Genomic DNA, 25,078 nt, shown 5'->3' with positions numbered 1-25,078 from the left:
TAAGCCTCACAAGACAGGTTCTTCATCTACTGCGACTTGGGCATGCTACCTGGGAAATACTGGACTAACCCGCAGTAATTCCCACTTTATCCATTAAAGCCGGGTCAGGACCCGGTTTGTTCCGGGCTGACCCGGTTTGTTCTTAGAGAAGTATAAATACTTTTTAGGGTTTTTTTTAGAGAACTAAGTTTTATTCCCCTTTTTTCTTGCCTCTTTTGTGAAAGACTCCATTAAGAAGAGAAATATCTATATTTGAGTGTTTAATCAAGAGAGTTTTAAGAGATCTGGGTGTTTAAAGCTGTTTTCTTTTGAATCTATCATCTCCATCTCCATTTCTCATCATTAATCATGCCAATCTTCTCTACTTGCAAAGGTTTAAAAGAGATTAGTATGATTAGTGAGTAGTCTCCTTAATGAGGTTCTAGATGTGTAGGTTAGGGTGCTAAAGTGTTAGATTAGGAGTGCTTAGGGCTAGATTCATTGATTCATCTCTCTAAACAGCTGTTCTCTATGCTAGATCCTTGCATATCACTTGAGATCTAGATTCTGGGAATTTCATGCACCAAAAGTGTTTGATGAAATTCCTGAATGAGCTGTATTAGAGGTTTAAGCATTTTCTGCATGATGATGTATTATTATTTGCTTGAATGATCATTAAGGACTGTTTATTAATGCATATTGATTCATATTTCACAAATGGGATTTTTGTTTGAAAATGGATTAGTATAGGGGTTAATACCTTCATGAGAGGATTAACCTAGATTAGAGTTCTTAATCATTTGGATCATGTCTCATCATTGTCATTAGCATTTCTAGTTTAGCACCAAAGCACCCTAACCAACTATCATGTCTAGAATCTCATGCCTCCATCATATCATATTCACATCATTTGTCATTGTTTAGTTCTTGTTTAATCATTTCATTAGTCTTTAATCCTGTTTAAGTTTGTAGTTGTCTTTAGATAATCAAAACCACTCTTGTTTGCATGAATTAAGAACTTGATCGCTTAGTTTAGTGTCTAACACCACATCTGGATTGATAAACCTCTTTGTGCTACTTTGACAAGGGGATTGATAGTCCTGAGACCTTAAAAAGTCTTGTCTATCACCTTATCTTAGTGAGAGCCATAATTTGACAATCTAATTATCATTGCTTGTGCATGTCATTGGGAACTCATGGGTACCCTTAAAATATTTGAGCTCTCTTATCCCTTTTACCACTCTTTGCTAGCTCAAATAGCTGTTCTCTCATCTTAAGACAGTTCCCTGCCTTGAACCAAACCTTCCTTGAAGCCTGAAACACTATAGTGAGAGATGTGAGGGCTTTTTCTGAATAAACTTGACAGAAAGTGGTGGGTTTAGGGCGACAAGAATAGAGTCTCATGTAGATCTAGCTCTGCATCATGAGTCTAGAGTAGGCTAGGAAGAGATCTTGATAATCACTGAGTGGAAAAGAGAAAGTTTTAGATGAGAACCAGGGGATGGAAAAGAGAAGAAAGCGGTTTGGGGTCTGCTGTGTAAAGAAAGAAAAGCTCTTGTGTTTTGAAATGAAAAGTCTAGCCTCTAAGTAAAAAGAAAAGAAAAGAAGCCAAAAGGCTCAAGTGTTTTTGAAAAGAAAAGAAAAGAGGCTAGACAGTGTTATGTGAGAAAGAGCTAAGTGGAAGATTCAGACTCCAAAGCCTGAGTTTAAAGATGAAAAGATGAATCCCCTGGTGAGAAAAAGAATGAGAGTGAAGTGAGGAGAGGGTTGATAAGGCAATAAATGTCTTGAGAGAGGAGTAGCTAGGATGTGATCTTCATGGGAGTAGTGTTAAGGTGAAAGACCGATTTGGGGCATTGGGTAGATGGGATTCTGCTCTTGTATGCACCAGTTGCCTTTTACCCTTAGCATTCTGTCAAAGTTTATTCCTTCTTGAGTGATCCCTTGAGCTGCATGGAAACCATAAACATCAAATGAGATCATCTTTGTCTCATGACCCTGTCCCAAGAAAAGTGAGTTGACATGATTTGCATAAGCATGATTCACATGAGCTTTAATGAATGTCAAAAGGTTGGAACTATGGCTGTTTGTGTAAACTTAAGCTTGAGCTTGATTCATTTATTGATAAGTATGGCTAAAGTTTTGTGAGTAATCTTGTTTGCAATGCATCTTAGAATTAGCAACTAGGACAGTGAGCCTTGAATTCTTTTAGTGATACACTCTCTCATTAAGGAATATGAAATACCAATGCATCTAACCTCTTTCTCTCATTTGCTCTTTTTGCTTGAGGACAAGCAAAGGACAAGTGTGGGGGAGTTGATATGTTCATAATTTGCATCATTTAGGTTGTATATTTCATTTCAAATCATATCTTATTTCCTGCATTTTAGGTCTTTATGGTTTGTTTTAGGACTTAGGAGTTGCATTAGGTCCCAATGAGTCTCTGCATGTTTGGAGTGTTTATCAGGTGTATTTGGAGCTAATTGGAGTTGAAAAGGTGAATCCAGGAAGAGAAATGGCGATAAGGACTTGAAAGATGGTGAAAATGGGTTTTTGGAGGTTCTCGGCGATTCTCACGTACCGCAGGCAACTTTTCTCGGCGTTTTCCATGTACCGCGAGTGAATCTCTCGGCCAAAACGCGTACCGCGGCTAAGGTTTCTCGGCCGAAATTTCCGAGTACAGACACATCTCAGAAATCGCATCACCTGAAGGTCTTTCCGGTCGATTCAGTTGTCGGGTGCTTCATCAAAATTGGAAAGGATTGGATCATGGTTCCAGAGCAGGTGGAATCATAGGATTTGGAGGCGTGATCAGAGAGTTCAGCTCGTCGGAAGGCACGCCTTTCTCGCTAACGTTTTGGACCGACCCGATGAGCTCCGAAGAATGCGAGGGACGATGCACTTCCTGACCGATTCAGTCTACAGGGCCTTCATCAAGATTTGAGATATTCGAGTCCTATTTCTAAATAATTTGAGATCATTCAATTTGGAGCTATGAGCAAGAAGATAACGTTTCTGGAATGGACGCATGTCTAGAAGCCTCTTTCTGACCGTGTCAGTGCACTGCGAAGATGAGCTCTCCAGGGAACCTTCCACTTCCCAAGCGCAGAAGGTTCCTTCACCAAAGTTGAAGATATCTGAGTGTTATTTCCACTGAAGTTGGAATCGCGCCATTTGGACCAGTATCCTGGGAGTTACTCTCCCACGAATGTGAAGTGGTCCGAGGAGACCTGAAGACTGCGAGATAGTCTTGCGACGTGGCTAACTCGCAATGCCTGGAGATTAATGTCTGGGGGTTGACCTGCGTGTTGAGATGTGCGAGTAATGTAACAATGGGTAAGGTCTAAGGTTCCCAGGCAAGAAAAATACTAAGTCCACAAGCGTGCGACTTGAGCATGCGAGTTGGCCAAGCTTGGAACTGAGCCACATGAAGACTCGCAATTTACACCGACTTGATCATGCGACTTGGGAGTGATGAAGACCACACGCACATATTTCTGAAAGCCACTGCTACATGGTCGTGCGAGTTAAGGAGCAAAGGGAACTGAGCCGCACGAAGATTCGGGTTTTACACCGAGAGAGTAATGCGGCTGGGCTTACATGAATTCTATCTCGCTGAAGCTTCTTTCTAGGATCATGCGAGTTGGGCATGCGGCTTGGGACTAAAGGAGGACCAAGGCGCACACATATTCTTCCCATATTATGTCTGGGTCATGCGAGTTGAAGAGGAGGAAGACTGAATCACACAAAGACTCGCAGAACACTCCTAGATGAGCATGCGGCTGAAACTAAATGACTTAAGGCTCACAAGACTGCTTCTTTGGTTGTGCGACTTGGGCATGCGACTTGGGAAGCTCCTGACCAACTCGCACACTCGTCATTTTACCCATTAAAACGGGTCAGGACCCGGTTTGTTCCAGGCTGACCCGGTTCGTTTTAGAACCTATATATAGTTTTTTAGGGTTTTACCCCAAGGACTTAAGCTTTATTCCATATTCTCTTTGCCTCTTTTGTGTAAGAAAACTCCTTTTGAAGAGAAATATCTGATTTTGGGCGTTTTAATCAAGAGAGTTTGAGAGATCTTGTGTTTAAAGCTGCAAATCCATCATTATCTATCTTCTCCATCTACATTTCTCATCATTAATCATGCCAATCTTCTCAACTTGCAAAGGTTTAAGAGAGATTAGCATGATTAGTGAGTAATCCCTATATTAAGGTCTTAGATATGTAGATTAGGGTGCTTAGGTGGTAGATTAGTGAGCTTAGGGGTTAGATCATTCATATTCCATTCTCTACAAACAATTCATAATGCTAGATCCATACACATCATATGTGGCTAGATTCTGGGCATTTCATGCACCAAAAGTGTTTGATGAAATGCCTGAACCAAGGTTGTTAGAGGTTTAAGTGTTATTCATCATGGGAATGATTGTTTATATGCTTAAATGACAGATTAAACTGGTTCTCAATGCTTGTTGATTCATGTTTCACTAATAATGATTAGGTTGGAAACTGTTTTAACATAGATGTTAATGCCTTCATTAGAGGATTAGCTTAATTAATGATGTTTAAGTTGAATGGTTTGCTTGATCACATGATTCATTAGCTCACTAGTTTAGCACCAAAGGCACCCTAATCCACTATCATGTCTAAGACCTTTCTCATCATCATACATACATTCTCATCACTTGTCATTTGCTTAGTCGTTTGATCATTTTTTGTCATTAATCTTGTTTTAAGTTTGTAGTTGTCATTAGTATATCGGTATCCACAAGCTTTTTTCAAACAATTCATCACAAGATATTTTCAAGTCAAGTTCAAGGTTCTCACTTAATTAGAGTTGAGTTCAATTCAAACTTGCTTCTCAGATTCAGATCGTTTCAGACTTTGCAAGCACAGAAAAAGATTCACAAGCATATTCAGTTCAAGTTCTCAAAGTGATGTACTCTCTAGAAAACCTATCATTACTCCCTGCAAGATGCAACCTACATGAATATGCAATCTAGACTCAATCCTAAAAATGAGAATGCAACTACATGATCATTTGTTTTGTGAAATTTTTTCAGATTTTTCAATTTTTTTTTTTTGGTTTTTTTTTTATGCACTTAGATGAGACTATATGAATGCATGCAAGAATGTGACTCAAGACTCAAAGTGTAAAATAAGAACAGAGAAAACAGGATTAGTAAAAGATGAAACTCCTCCCCCACACTTAAATAACACAGTCCCTTGTGTTATAAAAGCATGAGAAAGGAGTTAAAAACAAAGCAAACAAGTAAAATGCAAAGAGTAAAAGAAAATCTACATGCATATGTACAGAGTTTGGAGTGTTTACCTCAATCGCTGAGGTCTGATCCCAGGTAGTGGGATGGGTTGGAGGTGGAGCAGGATGGAGTTGAGTATCTAGGTGGGCTGCTCTCAGGTGAGTCTGGTAGGAACGCTGTGTCTGGGTTGACCCAGTCTTCTTTTCCTGGTGGGAACACAAGGTCATGAGCGGCTGAGCTTTCTCCTACCTCTTCTCTTGTATCCTGTTTGGGTGAGGCGGCTGGAGCTGTGAGTTTATTCACCTTCTTCTTAAGTTGCCTAACACAGTCAACTAGCTTGTGGATCGTTTTGTCTTGCCATTTGCACCATTTCCGAAGGCTGTTAACTCTTGAATACAGCTTCTTTGTGTGATACTCAGGTTCACCTCAAAAGTAAGGATCAAAATGGTACCGGCCTGCTCCCATCCTTCTTTCAAAATCTCTTGGCTCCTCATTCTCACAACCGGCAGTCCTAGCTGTGCTCTGCTCTTCAACTGGTTCTTTACCCTTGGAACTTGAGGTCCTCTTGCATTTGCGAATTGGAGGGTGAATGGCTGGGTTGTAGAGCTGATCCTTTAGAACAATAAAGGAGACATTGTGCCTTTCTGTGAGAGTGGTGATGGCTGGGTGTGGCAACAGAACTTGAACTTTCTCATCTTGTAAGAGGTTGAAGGTGTACAAAAGTTTTCACCATTGCTTTCTGTTAAGAACCCAACCTTGGTGAGGGTAGCTTCATCAATCAACTCAGGCTTGACCTCAACATCATCAAAGACAAAACCCCTTGCTTTCAAAATCCTTGTCACTAGCCATCCATTGTGCAACTTAGTGAGTTTCTGCCTTTTACCCTCACTCCAAGCAATGTCTTTGTAGATCAGCATATGGCGTGCCAAGAATGCACCACCAGTAGGGATGTAGTGTGGGAGATGAAATTCTCTCTTGCTCTTCAAATGACTGATGAGAGGATGTAGACCCATACCCAGTAGTTCCATGTCAGCTAGATGCACCACACCATCATTGTGCTTGGTAAAGAACATTTGGCAAAGCACTTTGTGAGCATAGCGGATGGCTGGGTTTCTTATCCATGAACTCTTGCATCTTCCTCCTCTGAAGCTCCCAAAAGCAATTGTATCCCACATGTCAGTAATCATGTGATCAGGGTATGTGAACTTCAATGTCTCATCCTGTGTAGGTCTTGAGAAGGCAAAGATCTCATCTAATTCCTTGAAGCTCACATGGTATTGTGTACCATTGATTGTGAACTCTATATGCTCAAGACCATTTCCCTCCATGATCCTCTGATCTCTTGGGCCATATCCACAAACTTCATGGGATGCAAGGAATTCTTGTGTTACTCCATCATGAGCCACATCTTTCATCTCAAAGAATCCACCAAACCCCATGTTGTTAAAAATGAGCTGAACCTCTTCAAGAAGCCCCATCTTTTTCAGCAGCTCCATATCAGGGAATTTGGTTTGCAGCACCTTTACATCCTTGAACATAGCAAAGTAGTCATCAAAAGTTGGTTCTTTGTCCTCATGTTCTGGTTTTGTTTTTGCTTTCTTAACCGGCTGCAATGCTACTTCAGGATCACTCTCTGTTTCTTCTTCATCCTCAGCCACAGCCACGTCTTTTCCTTTCCTCTGAACAGCTCCAACCAGCATCAGTTCTTTACCAGAACTCCTTGAAGTAGAAGCCTTGGTTTTCTTTGGTGCAGCCACATCCTTTACTTCCTTCTCAGCTGGATTCTTTGGCTTCCTTTGTTTCTTTTGTTTCTTGAAAACTTTATGCCCAAAAGGTATAATCTGATCCTCTGAAGCTCCAGATTTCTCTTTTTTCGATTTCTTTATGGCCGCTGTTCTTTTTGTTCCTCCCATCCTGCATTTTCTCAAACAGCTGTGAGCACCAAAGCAAGAGAACAACAAAAGTTTTCCAAAAATTCATCAAGTTCAGGGGTGGTACAGATCGATTTCACTAGAAGAGAATGTGTTTTTAGCTGGTTAAAAACTCAATAAACTCAAGGCAATGGTAAGAAGCAATGCACACAAAGAGTTCAGCTTGAAACACAATTTCTAAAAAAAAAACGAAAATCTTGATGAATTTAGAGAAATTTCTCAAAAATTCCAAGAACAGGTTATTCTCAAACAAGATCCATGCATTTCCTACCCATTCTACTTGCACAACATTCACAAAATGATTCCAAGGTATCAAGAGGCCTATTAAAATCGATTCCATGTGTTTCTTGTTCATGAACAGTACATTAAGACATGGAAAAGGTGAGTTTTAACAGACTAAAGTACCTTGGAATCTTCAAGTTTCGAGTGAAAAAAGAATGTGTAGCAAGAAACTAGACAGGATTATGAGTTCAATGCAGTTGGAATTCCTCAATTTGGTTCAAGAACGAGAGAGATATGAGTGTTTAAAGTTCAAGAAATGGAGAGAAGGGGGCAAACTCGTGTGAAGAAGAAGACCAGGTGGGGAACAGCTGTATGGCGCGTCTTTGACCGGTCAACGTCCGTACGGTCAACGATTTTCAAAATTTTTACCGCGCTATCGTTGACCGTGGCACGTGACCGTGTCAAAATCCAAACATTTGTGCTTTCTTTGCCGTGGCCTGGAGCGTTCCGTGCCTCTTGACCGTGTCAATCCCCGAACCATGGCTTCTTTTCCAACCTGTGCCACGGCCAAGTCTTCTCCCCGTGGCAAACTCATCGTGGCAAGCACCGAACCTCGGTCGTTCATATTTTTCTTTGCCACGGCCAAGTCCTTTTACCCCTGTCCTCCGTCCGTGTCAAAACCCGAACATTGGTCATTCCTCTTTTCTTTGCCACGGCCGCCTGCGGTTCTGCGTCCCTTGACCGTGGCAAACCCCGAATGGTTGTTTCTTTTGCCACGGCCACATATAAGACCGTGATTCCTCTCTCGTGGCATAGCTAAAAAGCTTGCCACGCCTAGTTATCTGACCGTGGCCGGTGACCATGCTCAAAACCGAGCATAAGCTTTTGCCCACTCCTTCATTCCTTTTCATCTTTTATTCACTTCCCAAGGGTCCAAACTCAAACCTGTAACCTGTAGACACTAAACAAACCCATCAAAACATTCTAAAACATAAAAAAGAAAGAAATCAAAAGATCAAAAGCATACTTACAAAAGATAAGCTTGGGGTGTCTCCCAAGAGCACTTTGTTTAAAGTCTCTAAGTTTGACTTTGGAGACCTGTTTAACAGGCTGGTGGTGGATCAAGAAGGGGAACTGATGTAGCTTCCTCCTTCTTTTGTGAAACCAGATAGTGCTTGATCCTTTGGCCATTTACCACAAACTCTTGACCATTCTTGCCTTCTAACACAACAGCTCCATATGGCCTCACCTCAAGAACTTTAAAGGGACCAGACCATCTAGACTTAAGTTTTCCAGGAAACAACTTAAGCCTAGAATTGAACAACAACACCAGTTCACCATCTTTGAACTCCCTTTTCAGAATCTTTTGATCATGCAGAGCCTTGGTCTTCTCTTTATAGATCTTTGAGCTCTCAAAAGCCCCAAGCCTAATCTCCTCAAGTTCATGGAGTTGGATGACCCTCTTCTCTTGAGCTGTCTTGATGTCAAAGTTCAGCAACTTCACAGCCCACAAAGCCTTGTACTCAAACTCAATAGGAAGGTGGCAGCTCTTCCCATATAGCAGATTGAAAGGTGATGTCCCAATTGGAGTTTTAAAGGCAGTCCTATAAGCCCACAATGCATCATCTAGCCTTTTGCTCCAATCTTTTCTGCTTGAGTTAACAGTCCTCTCAAGAATGGCCTAATCTGTCTATTGGAAACTGCAACCTGGCCACTAGTTTGAGGATGATAAGTAGTAGCTACCTTGTGTTTCACTCCATGCTTTCTCAGCAATCCTTCCAAAGTCTTGTTCACAAAATGAGATCCTCCATCAGATATAACAATCCGTGGAACTCCAAATCTTGGGAAGAGAATGCTCTTGAACAACTTCACTACTACCTTGGAATCATTAGTAGGGGAAGCAATGTCCTCAACCCATTTGGACACATAGTCCACAGCCACAAGAATATACTGATTCCCATAGGATGAAATGAAGGGCCCCGTAAGTCAATTCCCCAGCAATCAAAGATTTCAACCTCTAGAATTGGATTTTGAGGCATCTCACTCCTCTTTGATATGTTCCCATGCCTCTGACAGGCATCACATGATGAAACAACTAGCTGAGCATCTTTGAACATTGAGGGCCACCAAAACCCACTCTGAAGAACCTTGGCCACTGCCTTGAATGCTCCCATGTGACCCCCAAAAGCTGAACAATGACACTCTTGTAACACAGGTTGCATCTCCTCCTCAGCAAGACACCTTCTATACAGCTGATCTTTGTTCAAGACATATAGGTAGGGCTCATCCCAATGGTATCTTTGAACATATCTGAAGAACTTCTTCCTGTGGTAAACATCAAGCTCAGGTGGCTCCACTCCACAAGCAAGAAAGTTCACAATATCAGCAAACCAGGGCATCCTCCTCTCTTGGATGCTATCCACTTCTTCAAACTCCAAATAAGAGTGGAGCACCATCAATGATTCCTCAGGAAGGCTGTCATTAAGAGGGACTTCAGAGTATATTCTCAACCTAGAGAGATGGTCTGCAGCTCCATTCTCTATACCTTTTTTATCTTGTACTTCCATATCAAACTTCTGAAGTAGAATAACCCATATCAATAGTCTTGGCTTAGCATCTTTCTTGGTCATCAGATACCTGAGGGCTGCATGATCAGTATATAAAATGACTTTTGATCCCACCAGGTAGCTTCTGAATTTATCAAAGGCAAAGACTATTGCCAACATTTCCTTCTCAGTGGTAGTATACTTCTCTTGGGCTGAGTCAAGTGTTCTACTGGCATAGTAGATGACATGAAGCTTCTTGTCCTTCCTTTGGCCAACTACTGCTCCAACTGCAAAATCAGATGCATCTGTCATAACCTCAAAAGGAAGGGACCAGTCTGGGGCTTGGACAATTGGTGCACTGACTAATGCATCCTTGATCATCTTGAAGGCTTCTTCACACTCAGCATCTAAGATGAAATCAACTTCTTTACACAACAGCCTTGTCAAGGGCCTGGCTATTCTTGAGAAGTCTTTGATGAATCTTCTATAAAACCCTGCATGCCCAAGGAAACTCTTTATCCCTTTGACTGAAGTGGGAGTTTGCAGATTCACCATCACTTCCACCTTAGCTCTGTCAACCTCTATGCCCTTCTCAGATATCTTGTGCCCAAGAACTATTCCTTCCTGCACCATGAAGTGGCATTTCTCCCAATTCAACACCAAGTTATGCTGCTCACATCTCTCCAAGACCTGTGACAAATTAGAGAGACAATCCGAGAAGGAGGAGCCATAGACACTAAAATCATCCATGAACACCTCCACCTTCTCTTCAATTATGTCAGAGAATATATGCATCATGCAACGTTGAAATGTGGCAGGGGCATTACAGAGACCAAAAGGCATTCGCCTGTATGCAAATGTGCCATAAGGGCAAGTGAATGTTGTTTTCTCTTGATCTCGGGGGTCTATGGGGATTTGAAAGAACCCCGAGTACCTGTCAAGAAAACAAAAGAAGGGGTGGTTTGCAAGCCTCTCTAACATCTGATCAATGAAAGGCAAAGGAAAATGATCCTTCCTAGAGGCTGCATTGAGCTTTCTATAGTCTATACACATTCTGTGTCCTGTGACAGTCCTAGTAGCTATCAGCTCATCCTTCTCGTTTTTAACCACTGTGATACCACCCTTATTGGGCACAACATGAACAGGAGACACCCATCTTGAGTCAAAGATTGGGTAAATTATCCCTGCCTCAAGAAGTTTTAGTATCTCCTTCTTAACCACCTCCTTAAGGTTGGGGTTAAGACGTCGTTGATGCTCAATAGAGGACATAGATTGGTCCTCTAGGTGTATCCTGTGGGTGCAAATGTCAGGAGAGATCCCTCTAATATCAGCCAAAGAATATCCTATGGCTCTCCTGAACTTTCTTATCTCACTAAGCAATGCACTCTCTTGATGCTCTAATAAACTTTCTTATCATTGATGGCCGTTCCCTGAGCCCTGTTGGTAGAGGCTTGAGCTCAACAGGGGGTGCATTAGCCTCATTCCAATCCTTGTCCAAGCTGCATTGGCTCATTTCTGCTCCTTTGATAGCCAAGACCTCAGAGCCACTTTGTTCCAGTTCCAAAAACCTTGTCTCAAGACCAAGCTCTCTAGCATTGTCCAAATACATCTTGTACCCTTCACTTGCTTCTGCTAAGAGCCCATTGTCTCCTTGTTCTTGAGTTAGAGCAGCTTGAAGAGGATCCTCAGTGTTAAGTTCCTCAAGCAACTCATCAGCCAAATGATCCATTGTCTCCACATAGAAACATTGACCTTCAATGGTGGGTTTCTTCATCATCTCATTCACATCAAACTTGAGCTTTTCAGACCCAAGTTGAAGCTCTATTATCCCACCTCTGACGTCAATAATAGCTCCTGCAGTGGCCAGGAATGGCCTGCCCAAGATAAGAGGATCAACTGGTTCCTCATCCATTTCCAGCACAACAAAATCAGTTGGAACCTCAAAACAACCAATTTTGAGAGGTAGATCTTCCAACATACCAACAGCCAATCTAACTGATCTATCTGCAAGGATAAGAGAGATCCTTTGATATATTCATAAATTGCATCATTTAATGTACATATTCTAGTCAAAATCATGTCTCATTTTCATGCATTTTAGGTCTTTAGGCATTGTTTTAGGACTTAGGAGATTGCATTAGGTCCAAGAGAGTTTTGCATGTTTTGGAGTGTTAAACAGGTGCTTTTGGAGCCAATTTGGAGTGGATGATGTGATTCAGATGAAGAAATGGAGTTGGAATGATCAAAAATGGTGAAAAGGAGCAATTTTGGGTTTCTCGGCAAAATGGTGTACTGAAGGTCGAAGGTTCTCGACCAAAATCCTTCCCGCGGGTAGCTTTCTCGGCCAAAAACACGTACCGCGGTCAAGTCTCTCAGCCAAAATCTCTGGGTGCAGACACGTTTCCGAAATCGCCTGTCCGGGGAACCTTCCGGTCAGATTTAGCTGTCGGAGTCTTCATAAATGTTGAAGATAATTGAGTCAAGAGTTCATAAAAGTTGGAATCAAGGAATTTGGACCACGGAGCTGAAAGATATGGTAATCGTAAGACGAACAGGTCTCGCACTCATTCCAGAGCAATCCGATATTCCTGAATGCTCGCCTGTCCGGGGAACCTTCCGGTCCGATTCAGATGTCGGGTGCTTCATAGAAGTTGGAGAGGATTGGATCACGGTCTCATAGCAAGTCGAATCGTGGAATTCGGATGCGTGAGCAGAGAGTTAAGCTCGTCGGAAGGAACCCCTGGCTCGCAGCTGTTCCGGACCAAGCAGATCAGTTCTGAAGAATGCGAAGGACGGTGTACTTCCAAGCCGATTCAGTTTCCGGGGTCTTCATGAGAATCAGAGAAAATTGAGTCTTCTTTCCAGAACGTCCAAGATCATTCGATTCGGAGCTATGAGCAGGAAGATACGGTCTCCGGAATGGACACATGTCTAGACGCCTCTCTCTGGTCGTGTAAATGCACTGCAAAGATGTGCCCTCCAGGAAGCCTTCCACTTCCCAAGCACCGAGGCTTCCTTCACAAAAGTTGGGGATAAATGAGCCCTCTGTCATCTGCAACCAAAATCACTCAATTCGGACAATTATCTTAGAAGTTACACTCTCCGGAATACGAAGTGGTCCAAGCTGCTCTGAATGCTGCGAGATGGTCTTGCGACTTGGTTAACTCGCAAGCCTGAAGACGAATGCCTGGAAATTGATGCTGCGAGTTGAGAAGTGCGGGTAAGCTATCAATGGATGAGGTCTGAGGCTCCCGAGCAAGAAAATTGCTAAGTCCACAATACTGCGACTTGGGCATGCTACCTGGGAGACACTGGAACCAAGCCGCATGATCATTCGCAATTTACTCCGACTTGAGCCTGCGACCTGGGACTAGGGATGACCAAGTCGCACATGTACATTCCCCAGAAACCTCCTTGGTCCTGCGAGTTGAAGAAGAAGAAGATTAAGCCGCAGCAAGACTCGCAAAACACTCCTACTTGGGCATGCGGCTAAGACAAAGCGATTTAAGTCTCACAAGACAAGTTCTTCATTTACTGCGACTTGGGCGTGCTACCTGGGAGACACTGGACCAACCCGCAGTAATTCCACTTTACCCACTAAAGCCGGGTCAGGACCCGGTTTGTTCCGGGCTGACCCGGTTCATTAGCACTTAGTATATATAGCTTTTTGGAGAAAAACCCTAGACATGTTATCTTCTATCTTAGTTTCTCTCTAATTTTCTTTCCCCTTTGGTTAAAAAACGAGTTTGTTAAGATATATCTGAAGGGATTTGATCATTCCAAAGCTGTATCTTATCATCTTATCATCTCATCATCTCATTTCTACTTCTAAACATGATTAACATCATCTCTTGCAAAAGATTAGATGTGTTCTTCATGATTAGTGAGTAGTCATCTTTTAAGCTTCTAGGTGTGTAGATTAGGGTGATTAGATGTAGATTAATGATTGTTTAAGCTTAGATTCTCTTCTCCTTTCCTTAGTTAGCTGATCCTAATGCTAGATCCTTGCACATCACTTGGGTCTAGAATCTGGGTTTTTCATGCACCAAAAGTGTTTGATGAAATGCCTGAATGAAAGCTAACTAAGGGTTCATGCATTAATGTCATGGGAATGATTGTTAAATGCATGAATGACTTATTAGAACTGTTTCTTAATGCTCATTGATTCATATTTCACAAATGATCATTTGGTTTGAAAATGGATTAGTGTAGAGGTTAGTGCCTTCATGAGAGGATTAATCTAGATTAGAGTTCTAAGTTAATTGGAATTTGAGATCATGTGATGCTTGCTTTATCTTTCTGTATAAGATTCAGTCTTTCTTAGCTCTTATTTTGATGCACAAAGAGGCTGTCTGGTCATTTTAGACTTGGACCCTTATGCTTGTTGATTGTTTATTCATCTAATGTGAATTAGTCTTGAATTGGTAATTAACAAAGGGATTTCTGTCATGAGAATGAATTAATCTGAATTGGAAGTCTAGACTAAAGATTTGCAAGTGTTGCATTGTTTGCTTAGCATCATGAATTCACATTTAAAGCACCCTGATCAATGATCACATCTAGAGGTTTAGCTTTCTCTTTATTTGAATTTGAGTGTTTGTTCAGTTTCTCTTGCTTGTTTAATTCTTTATTACTGTTTGTTCTTGCTTGTTTTGTTATATGCTTTTAGATAATCTTGGTTACCAACTCATCTGTTTAGTTAGACTTGGATTAAGAATTGATCCTCATAGTCTTAGTGTCTAGAATCTCTCAATTTGGATTGATACCTCAAGTGCTACAATGACATGAGTAGTTGAGGAATTGATCAAGGATTGAAAAATTCCTACTATCATCCTTGCAGGTTTGAAGACTCTAAAGCCCAGCTTCTTGGCTATGGAGAATGGCATCAAGCTGACTGATGCTCCTAGATCACAAAGACACCCAGAGAATAGAAGAGGTCCAATGGCATAAGGCAGAATGAAACTCCCTGGATCAGTTAACTTTCTTGGAATGGACTTCTTCTGAATGATAGCACTGCATTCATGACTTAGTACCACCATGCCTTGAAGCTCTTTAGTCTTGTTCAGAATGGCATCCTTCAAAAACTTACCCATTTTTGGCATCATTAGGAATGCATCAATGAGAGGCATAGCGAGTGGTGTCTCATTGAGTGCCTTCTCAAATACAGCTCTTGCCTTGTCCACAAGTTGCTTCTTAAATCTCCCTGGAAATGGGAGCTTGGGTTGGTATGGAGGTGGTGGCACATATACCTTTTCTGGTTCAGGTTCCTTTGCTACCTCTTTACCCTTTTTTTGCCTTGGTTTCTCAGCAACTTGATCATCTTTTAAGGCTTCCTCCCCCTCAGTTTGATCATTGTCCTCAATGATCACATTGTTGTTCTCAATACCAGGTAACTACTTTCCACTCCTCAGTGTAATGGCCTTAGCATATTCCTTGGGGTTGGGTTCTGGTTTTCCAGGTAGGTGACCTTGGTTCCTTGAGCTTGAGGCCTGGTTCTGCTTCAATTCCTTAATTTCCTGTTGCATGGCTGCATTCTGGCTTGCAAATATCTGTTGACCCTGAAGTAGTTGTTGCAGAATACCAACCATATCTGACCCCATCTGTGGCTGCTGCTGAACCATTGGTGGTTGAAACTGTTGTTGAACCGGCGCTTGCTGCCGGAACTGTGGTGGACCAAACCCTGGTGGTGCCTTTCGCTGTTGTGAACTGAAACCAGTACCCTGAAATGGTTGCTGTTGCTGACCAAAACCTTTATTCTGAGCAAACTGATTCTTGGGTTGGAAAGACCCTCGAAAGTTGTTCTTGGGAACAAAGTTCTTTGGAGCTTGAGAATTGGGATAGACCTGGTCTTGTGGGTTTGCTACATTTGGGTTCCGGTAAGAGAGGTTCTGATTTGTATTGCCATACTGATATTTCTGGAACCTTTGATTCCCAATGTAGTTAAGCTCCTCCTGGGTGAGACCTTCTTCACTTATGTTCTCAAAGATTTAAGAAGGTTCCTCATACTCTCCTACAAAGTGCATTGGCTTTTGAGTTGTGAATTTCAACTTGTCCAATTCACTCCTCAACTCCTTAACTTCTCTAGTGAGCCTCTGTTCTGAGCTTGAACCTTCAGATCTATTTGATCTTTCATAGTCTTCTCCATAAGTGTCATTGCTCATTGCCAAGTTCTCCACTAGCTCTAAAGCAGCATGAATCTCCTTACTCCGAAAGTTCCCATTGGAAGCAGTATCCAGCTGGTTTCTAATCTTGGGAAGAGCTCCTCTATATAGAGTGCTGAGAAGAGAAGCCTCACTAAACCCATGGTGTGGGCATTGGTCTGTGTAGCTCCTGAATCTCTCATATGCTTCACCAAAACTCTCATTGCTGTGCTGAGTGAAGCTAGAGATTTGGTTTCTCAGTTTTGCAGTTCTGGAGGTGGAGAAGAACTTAGACAGGAAAGCTTGCTTGCATTGCTCCCAGGTTTGAATGGAGCCTCTTGGAAGATTCTTCTACCATTGGTGAGCTTTGTCACCAAGACTGAAGGGAAATAATCTTAGCTTGAAACTGTCTTCAGAAACTCCATTTATCTTTGTCAGGTCACACACTTTATCAAATTGATCCAAGTGTTCAATAAGGATGCCTTCACTTCAAAGTTGTTGTTTTGCACAGGTGGTGCCTGAATTTCAGCTCCATACTGATGAGCATTTGCCTTGTCATTCTCTCCAACATAGACCTGTGGTTGCTCATATCTCCTTTGCTGGTGTTGGAAGGGCTGATGTTGGTGGTGCACATGTTGTCTTTGCTGTGCATTGGCCTGATGCCTCTGCTGATGAGCTGGAGCTTGCCCTGGTGGACATAAGCTTGCTGTTGATGCACCTGTTCCTGATGAACATTATCCTGATGTAACCCTTGACCAACTCCATTACCAGCTCCATTACCTTGAGCCTGTTGCTCCTGAACCGGTTGTTCTATGTCCACCACATGCTCTCTTTGGTCTTCCATATCAGCCTGATCAATCTGTCTTCCACGCCTGTCCCTTCTCCTCCTTGGTACCAAAAGATTAATGTTGTCGTTGAGAGGGAAAGGTGGACCACAGCTTCTTGATCTGGACCTGGTGTTCATGCACCTGAAATCACAAACAGAACTTGAAAGTAATCAGTAAAAACAAAAAATAAGCACTTGATCTCAAGAACAGATCAGAGCTTAATGCTAAACACTCCAAAATTTGGCAACGGCGCCAATTGATAGACAAGACTTTTTAGGGTCTCAGGGCTATCAATCCCCTTGTCAATGTAGCACAAAGAGGTTATCAATCCAAGGATGTGGTGATAGACACTAAGCCCATGTGATCAGTTTCTCAATTCAAGCAAGCAAGTGTGGTTTTGATTTACTAATGACAGCTACAAACTTAAAACAAGATTAATGACAAAAAATGATCAAAAAAAGAACTAAGAAAATGACAAGTGATGAGAATGTATGTATGATGATGAGAAAGGTCTTAGACATGATAGTGGATTAGGGTGCCTTCAGTGATAGACTAATGAGCTAATGAACCATATGATCAAGCAAACCATTCAACTTAGACATCATTAATTAAGTTAATCCTCTCATGAAGGTATCAACTCCTATGCTAAAACAGTTTCTAACCTAATCATTATTAGTGAAACATGAATCAACAAGCATTAAGAATCAGTTTAATCTGTCATTTAAGCATATAGACAACCATTCCCATGATGAATAACACTTGGACCTCTAACAACCTTGGTTCAGACATTTCATCAAACACTTTTGGTGCATGAAATGTCCAGAATCTAGACCACATATGATTTGTATGGATCTAGCATTAAGAACAGGTTGTAGAGAATGGAATATGCATGATCAAACCACTAAGCTCACTAATCTACCACTTAAGCACCCTAATCTACATATCTAAGACCTTAATATGGGATTACTCACTAATCATGATCAACACACTAGATCCTTTGCAAGATCTGTTGTTAATCATGATTAGAAGTGTGATTTGATGATGAGAAATGATGATACAAGATGGAAAACACTCTTAAAATCGATATTAAACTCAAAAGCAAGGTATTAACAAGTGGTCCTTTCACCAAAAAGGAAAAGGAGACTAAAGATAGGATAAGATTCTCTCCAAATTAGGTCTAAAAAGTATTTATAGAAGCCTTGGACGAACCGGGTCAGCCTGGAACAAACCGGGTACTGACCCGGCTTTGGTGGGTAAAGGAGGAGTTTGCCACGGTCTAGCAGGTTTTGGTCAGGCCGTGGACAGTGACCGTGTCAAATACTGTATCTCTTGTTCTTGGGTCAATCATTTGTGCCACGGGTCTCCTCTGCTCGTGATGCATGGCCGCGTGAAACGCCGAAAGATTGCACAAAGTTTCCACGGCCAAGTCCTAAGCCATGGCATGGAGACCGTGCCAAATGCCGAAAGATTGCACAAAGGCCGTGGCATGGAGACCGTGTCAAATGCCGAATGTGAGTAAAATCCTTTCGCGGCCAAATGTTACCTTGCCTTGGTCAAGTGTAGGCCGTGGCATGAAGATCGTGTCAAACCCCGAAGAACTGTAATCAAGTGCCACGGTCAGATGTGGACCGTGGCATTCCACCGTGACATCTTTTCCTTAATAATTTCAAAGCCAAGATAGGGGTTATCAATCTCGCATCGTTCAGGGCTCCTCGGACCACTTCACGTTCAGGGAAGCACAACTTCTAGGGTAGTGGTCCGAATGGCGTGATTCCAGTTGCAGTGGATAGAGGACTCAGACATCTTCAACTTTGGTGAAGGGACCTTCGGTTCTTGGGAAGTGGAAGGTTTCCTGGAGGGCTCATCTTCGTAGTTCATTGACATGATCAGAAAGAGGCTTCTAGACATGTGTCCATTCCGGAAACGTTATCTCCTTTCTCATAGCTCCGAATTGAATGATCTCGGACGTTCGGGAAAGAGGACTCAAATATCTCGGATTCTGATGAAGGCCCCGTAAACTGAATCGGTCTGGAAGTGCACCGTCCTTCGCATTCTTCGGAGCTCATCGGGTCGGTCCAAAACGGCAGCGAGACAGGAGTTTCTTCCGACGAGCTTAACTTTCTGCTCACGCCTCCGAATCCTATGATTCCATTTGCTCTGGAACCATGATCTAATCTTCTCCAACTTTTATGAAGCACTCGACAGCTGAATCAGACCGGAAGGTTCTCCGGACAGGCGATTTCGGAAATGTGTCTGCACCCGGAAATTTCGGCCGAGGAATTCATTAAGCCGGTACGCGTTTTGGCCGAGGAATCCACCCGCGGTACATGAGAATGGCCGAGAAAAACCTTCCTGCGGTACGCGAGAATGGCCGAGAACCTCCAAAACCCGTTTTCACCATCTTTCAAGCCTTGATCACCATTTCTCTTCCTGGATTCATCCTTTCAACTCCAAATAGCTCCAAATATACCAGATAAACACTCAAAACATGCAAAGACTCATTGGGACCTAATTCATCTTCTAAGTCCTAAAACAAACCCTATGGACCTAAAATGCATGGAATAAGATATGATTTGGAATGAAATATACAACCTAAATGATGCAAATTATGAACATATCATCCGCAGACCAAACAAACATGTTACTACATAGTTGTCCTAGTTGTCTACATACCAAACACACAATAATTTACAAGATTAACAAGGATGGGAGTCTAGAACATACCTCTTGCATTCCTACTTCCTCCTCTAGCATTTCTCCTTCCTCTTCGTTTACATTGGCTGGCGCTTCATCCTTCTCCTCTTCCTCTTGGTTCTCTTGCGCTTCCTCTTCCTCTTGCACAGGCGGAGTACCATCTTCCTCAGGCTCAGTACCATCTTCCTCTTCAACTCCTAGCGCCTCTTGCTCTTGGTTCTCTTGCGCTTCCTCTTCCTCTTGCGCAGGCGCAGTACTATCTTCCTCAGTCGCAGTACCATCTTCCTCTTCAACTCCTAGCGCCTCTTCCTCTTGGTTGGCGCAGTACTATCTTCCTCAGTCGCAGTACCATCTTCCTCTTCAACTCCTAGCGCCTCTTCCTCTTGGGTTGCTTCCTCTTGGTTCTCTTCCTCTTCCTCTTGGTTCTCTTCCTTTTCCTCTTGGTTCTCTTCCACTTCCTCTTCATTTTCCTTTTTTTTTTCCTTCTCCTCTGCTTCATCTTCTCCTGCTAATTGCCAGTCACCATCGTTTGCTGTTGGTGTGGCCGTGCTCACTTCCGCGTTCTCAATTTCAGGACGGTTCTCGATTTGTGGGTCTACGATTTCCTCTGCCCTTCCTTCCGTCGGAGTTTCAGGTTTCTCGATTTGGGGTTCCTCGATTTCCGTCGGGTTTACTTCCGCCGGATTGTTAAGGTTCCCGTTTTCTGGGTCTTCAATTTCAGCCGGGTTTCCTTCCGCCCGAGTTTCAGGTTTATCTTTTTTGTTTCCCTCCGGGTTTTGGACTTCCGCCGCTGAAGAAGAAGACTCATACTCCTGGCTGTTTTTTCTCACCTTCACCATAAATCGGAGATTCGGGATTCTCGCAAGTAGGGCCTCTCGGATTCGCGATATTCGCCAGAAAAAATGATTTTACGGAGTTTAGAAAGCAAGATTAGGGCTTAAATGGTTTTGAGGGAAGTTGCGAAAGTGAAGGAGTTCGAATCGAAAGGAGCAAACCGATTCTAAGGAGTGGGAAGAAGAAAGTTTCGAATAAAAGGAAGAAAAGGGAGAGAAAATAAAAAGAAAAAACGGTTTTTATAAATATTTAATTCAAATAAAAAAATCAATTCGAATGGATCGGGTTAGCGGGTTAACCGATAACCAGATGGGTTTGACCCTGGTTTTGATGTAAATAAATCAAACTTTCAGGGAGAGGGTAGGATTTTATAGGGTTTTGGATTTAAACAAAAATCAAAATTAAATTAATTATTAGACTTATGGCATTTTAGCCTTTTTTTACATTATGGCATATCAGCCCTTCGCTCGTTTGAAATACATATCGTAGTAGAGAGCCTTCTATATCCGAACCTGTGCTGAGATGATGGAGGGAGTCGAGTCCCAAGCGGAAGTGGAAGTGGAGTTCATGCATAGAACTCCAGAATTTGCTTTCATCACATGGCTTGCAATCCATAATAGATTGACAATGGGTGGTAGAATGAGATCATGGAACCCAGGCATTACAGTGGAGTGTGTGCTATGTGCGACTCATCTTGAAATAAAAAATCACCTATTTTTCTCATGTCCAGATTCTCATAAAATCATGAAGAAATTGTACTTTATGTGCGACTCCTTTAGACCAGTTTACTTTATGTTGCTTTACTCAAATCTCGTTCTTAAACCGCTAGAGCAACAGTTGATTAACAGGGTTTGTAATATTTCTATATTCTTCACCCGATCTTCTTTCCCTTATTTTTTGAATTTCATTCTCGATTTGGATCAGTAACTCACCCTGGCGTCGTCTTGTTTAAAGTGAGTTCAAAACTGAGGAAACTAAAGCATAAGCTAGAATCCCCAAATCTATTATCCATATTTCTCTAGTAAGATCGATCAAACGTCCTAATGTAGTCCAATTATTATACCACAACACAGTATTGGTTCCTCGTGCTTTCGACTTTTTAGAATCCTTTCGCTACTCTCTATACTTCAGCAACATGCGTGATATGTTCATAATTTGCATCATTTAGGTTTTATATTTCATTCCAAATCATATCTTATTTCATGCATTTTAGGTCTTTAGGTGTTGTTTTAGGACTTAGGGGTTTGCATTAGGTCGAAGTGAGTCTTGCATGTTTTGGAGTGTTTACAGGTGGTTTGGAAGCAGTTTAGACCCAAAAGATGAAGCCAGGAGGAGAAATGGTGAATGGGGGTTTAAAACTGGTGAAATCAGCCTTTTGGAGATTCTCGGCGCTAGCCTGTACTGCAGGAAGCTTTTTCTCGGCTATTTTCATGTACCGCAGGTGGATTTCTCGGCCAAAACGCGTACCGGCTGTTCAAGTTTCTCGGCCAAGATTCCCGGGTGCAGATACATCTCCGAAATCGCGTTACCGGAAGGTCTTGCCGGGGATTCAGCCTAGGGGTCTTCAGCAAAGATCCAGATAATGGAGCCTAAATCTCATAACAGTTGGAATCGATGAGTTTGGAGCACCGAGTTGAAAGATACAGCCACCGGAAGACAGACCTCTCTCGCATCCGTTCCGGAGCAATCCCATACGTCTGGAAAGATTGCCTGTTCGGGAAGTCTTAACGTCCAATTCAGATTACAGGGTCGTCAGAAACGTTGGAGCTGAGAAGGTCAAGAATCCAGAACAGGTAGAATAATTGCATTTAGGGGTCGTGAGCAGAGAGTTAAGCTCACCGGAAGGCGCACCTGTCTCAGTACAGTTTCAAGACCGATCCGATGAGTCACAAAGATTACGTAAGACAATGCCTTTACAGTCTGATTCAGTTGCCGGTGTTTTGATCAAGATTCGAGATCTTTGAGTGTTCTTTCCAGAACATCTGAGTTCATCCAGTTTGGTTCTATGTGCTGAAAGATATCATCTCCGGAGTAAACACTGGTCCAAGAGCTTCCTTTTGATCGTTTCAATGCACTACAGAGATGAGCCGTCCCGGGAACCTTCCACTTCCCAAGAACTGAAGGTTTCTTCAACAAAGTTCAAGTTATCTGAGTTCTCTTTTCACGGCAGCTAGAATCAAGCCAATTGGATCTATATCCTGGCGGTTACGCTCCCTCGAATGCAAAGTGGTCCGCGGAGATTTGAAGTCTGCGAGATGCTTTTGCGACTTGGATAACTCGCAGCGCTTAAAGGATAATTTCTGGGAATTGAGCTGCGTGTGGAGATGTGCGGGTAAGGTAACCCTGGGTGAGGTCAAAGGCTCCCGAGCAGGAAAAATGCTATGTCCACAAATGTACGACTTGAGCATGCGAGTTGGCGGAGTAGTGAACTGAACCGCAGGAACACTTGCTGTTTACACCGAGTTGGGCATGCGACTTGGGAGTGAAGTAGACCAACTGATAACTAAGAGTTTTCAGGATCTTAGAAGGGTTATCAATCCCCTTGTCAAAGTAGTATAAGGGGTGTCAAACCAAGCTTGTAAACGAGACACTAGCCTATGTCATTTGTTCACTTAAGTCAAGACAAGATGATAAAAGTTTGGTGACGGTGATTAACAGGCAAATGAGCAATAAAGTTAAATAAAAGCAGAGATTTAAACTAATCAAGATGCAAATAACAAACAGGTGATTCAGATGATGGTAATGAATGATAAAGGCAGAAGCTTTAGACAGGATATTTGACTCGGGTGCTTCCAAGTTAGACTAAGGGGCTAATGAATCATTTTATCAAGCGATTTCATTTGACTTTGAACTCAAGGCACGTTAATCTTCTCATGAAAGTATTAAACGTCTAAACTGATCCTCTTTCAAACCAAAATCCCTTTTGAGAAGCACGAATCAGTCAGCAATAAGAATCCGTTCAAAAACGTCATTTAAGAGAACAAACTATCACTCTCGCGATGAAAGACTCTTAAACCCTTAACCGAGTGGTTCAGACATTTCTACAAACACTTCTGATGCGAGATATGTCTCAGATCTGAACCTCAAGTGATGTGCTTGGATCCAGCTTAGAGATCTCGTCGGTTAAGGAATGAAACATGCAAGACTAGACACCTAAACCCATTAATCCACCTTGAAAGCACCCTAATCTACCTATCTAAAGCCGCTTAAACGACTACTCACTGATCATAACGAGCTCACTAAGTCCTTTGCAAGACGTGTAGCTAGTCATGATAAGGAGTTTGATGTTGGACGATAAAAGAAATAAAGAAAGAACAAGATTCTGATGCAAAAACGAGATTTCGGATTAGATTAATCAAGTTTCACAAAAGAGGCAAGTTCTTAGAGCTAAAAACAGATAAGACATAAGATAACTAGGTTTTTAGTCTCAAAATGTATTTATAGCAAAGGGAAAGTGTCGCGGGTCAGCCCGGAACAAACCGGGTACTGAACCGCCTTCTTGGGTTGATGGGTGAGTGCCACGGTGTGTCGGAAAGTGAAGCCGAGGTCTTCATGCCGAGGCGTGCACGTGAGTCAGGATCCAGATGAAGATCTCGTGAAGAACACGTCAAGAACATGCATGAACCCTAGTCTTTGATCTATCCTCACGTGTATGTTCTTGAGCCATTCTGTTCTTGATTCTGGGTTCGTGACAAGGGACCTCGGGATAAAATGTCGAGGGGTCATGATGTCGAGGTGCTTGGGAGAACACAGTCCGGCATGCACGCCGAGGTCATTACACCGAGGTGTACTTTCAACACTTAGTCGTTTCCAGCTTCAGTTCTTACGTATGCATGCCTCGATCTAACCATGCCAAGGCTTTGGCACGAGGTCTAGTCCAGAATACTTCCAAGATATGAGCCTCGACTTGAGTGACGCCAAGGTAAAGATACCGAGGCTTGTGAGAATACTTAGCGCGTATCGCAACTCTTTTAGGCTTGTATCGACCATGTCACCTTCCGGAAGCAGTAACTTTCAGCACACGACTCCAATTGCTATGGGACCAGTTCCACAGTCAAGATGACTCAATAAGCTCGAACTTTGGTGAAGAAACCATCGGAACTTGGGGAGTGGAAGGCTTCCTGGATTTAACATCTTTGCGCTGCATTGAAATCACCGGAAAATAGACTTTTAGACCGATGTGAACTCCGGAGACCCTATCTTCCAAACCATTGCTCCGAATTGAGCGATTCCAAATGCTCTGAGAAGATCTTCCATGGTTCTGTCTGGAGGGGCTCCGTCCGCCATGATCTTTGAAGTTCGCCGTTCAGTTCTCGGGTACGCGCAATGCTGGTGAATGCTCCGGAAGCCATATCTTTCTCTCCACTGGTCCGAATTGGATGATTCCAACTGTTCTGGAATCTTTGCTTGATTATCTCCAACTTTGGTGAAGACCCCGCCAACTGATTCGAACCGGAAGGTTCCCCGGATTGCTGATCTCTGAATTGCGCGGGCAAGGACAACTTTTGGTCGTAAAAACCTTCCCGCGGTAAGAAAAATGGCCGAGGGCTGTGTACCGCGGTAAGCTTTTTGGTCGTAAAAATTCTTGCCTCGGTCAAAAACTTGTCCCGTGGTATTTTTGCACTCGATACTCGATTCTGG

The 25,078-nt window shown here is 42.6% G+C and overlaps 1 protein-coding gene and 1 non-coding gene across 2 annotated transcripts; one reads left to right on the top strand and one right to left on the bottom strand.

Annotated features, from left to right (window-relative positions):
- The first annotated feature begins 16,239 nt into the window (after nucleotides 1-16,239).
- Nucleotides 16,240-16,346, top strand: LOC112089440. Its single transcript, XR_002901078.1, has one exon. It is a non-coding gene; the product is annotated as a small nucleolar RNA R71 (small nucleolar RNA).
- A 3,207-nt stretch (nucleotides 16,347-19,553) lies between these two features.
- Nucleotides 19,554-20,442, bottom strand: LOC112089131 (glutamic acid-rich protein-like). Its single transcript, XM_024160108.1, has 3 exons — nucleotides 19,953-20,442; nucleotides 19,634-19,863; nucleotides 19,554-19,574 (listed from the first exon to the last, which is right to left on the bottom strand). The coding sequence occupies exons 1-3, from the start codon at nucleotides 20,440-20,442 to the stop codon at nucleotides 19,554-19,556; spliced, it is 741 nt and encodes a 246-aa protein (XP_024015876.1).
- Between the last annotated feature and the right edge of the window lie 4,636 nt (nucleotides 20,443-25,078).

The sequence above is a fragment of the Eutrema salsugineum genome, unplaced genomic scaffold (assembly GCF_000478725.1).
Source record: "Eutrema salsugineum unplaced genomic scaffold, Eutsalg1_0 scaffold_12, whole genome shotgun sequence".
NCBI lineage: Eukaryota > Viridiplantae > Streptophyta > Magnoliopsida > Brassicales > Brassicaceae > Eutrema > Eutrema salsugineum.
The sequence above is the reverse complement of the archived record's forward strand: the minus strand, read 5'-3'. Positions and strand labels throughout refer to the sequence as shown.

Coding starts and splice junctions, on each gene's coding strand:
- LOC112089131 (XM_024160108.1), bottom strand. CDS start 20,442: ATGGTGAAGGTGAGAAAAAACAGCCAGGAGTATGAGTCTTCTTCTTCA. Junction 19,864..19,952: donor AGGAGTTGAAGAGGAAGATG/GTACTGCGACTG, acceptor CGACTGAGGAAG/ATAGTACTGCGCCTGCGCAA. Junction 19,575..19,633: donor AGGAAGTAGGAATGCAAGAG/GTATGTTCTAGA, acceptor TTTGGTATGTAG/ACAACTAGGACAACTATGTA.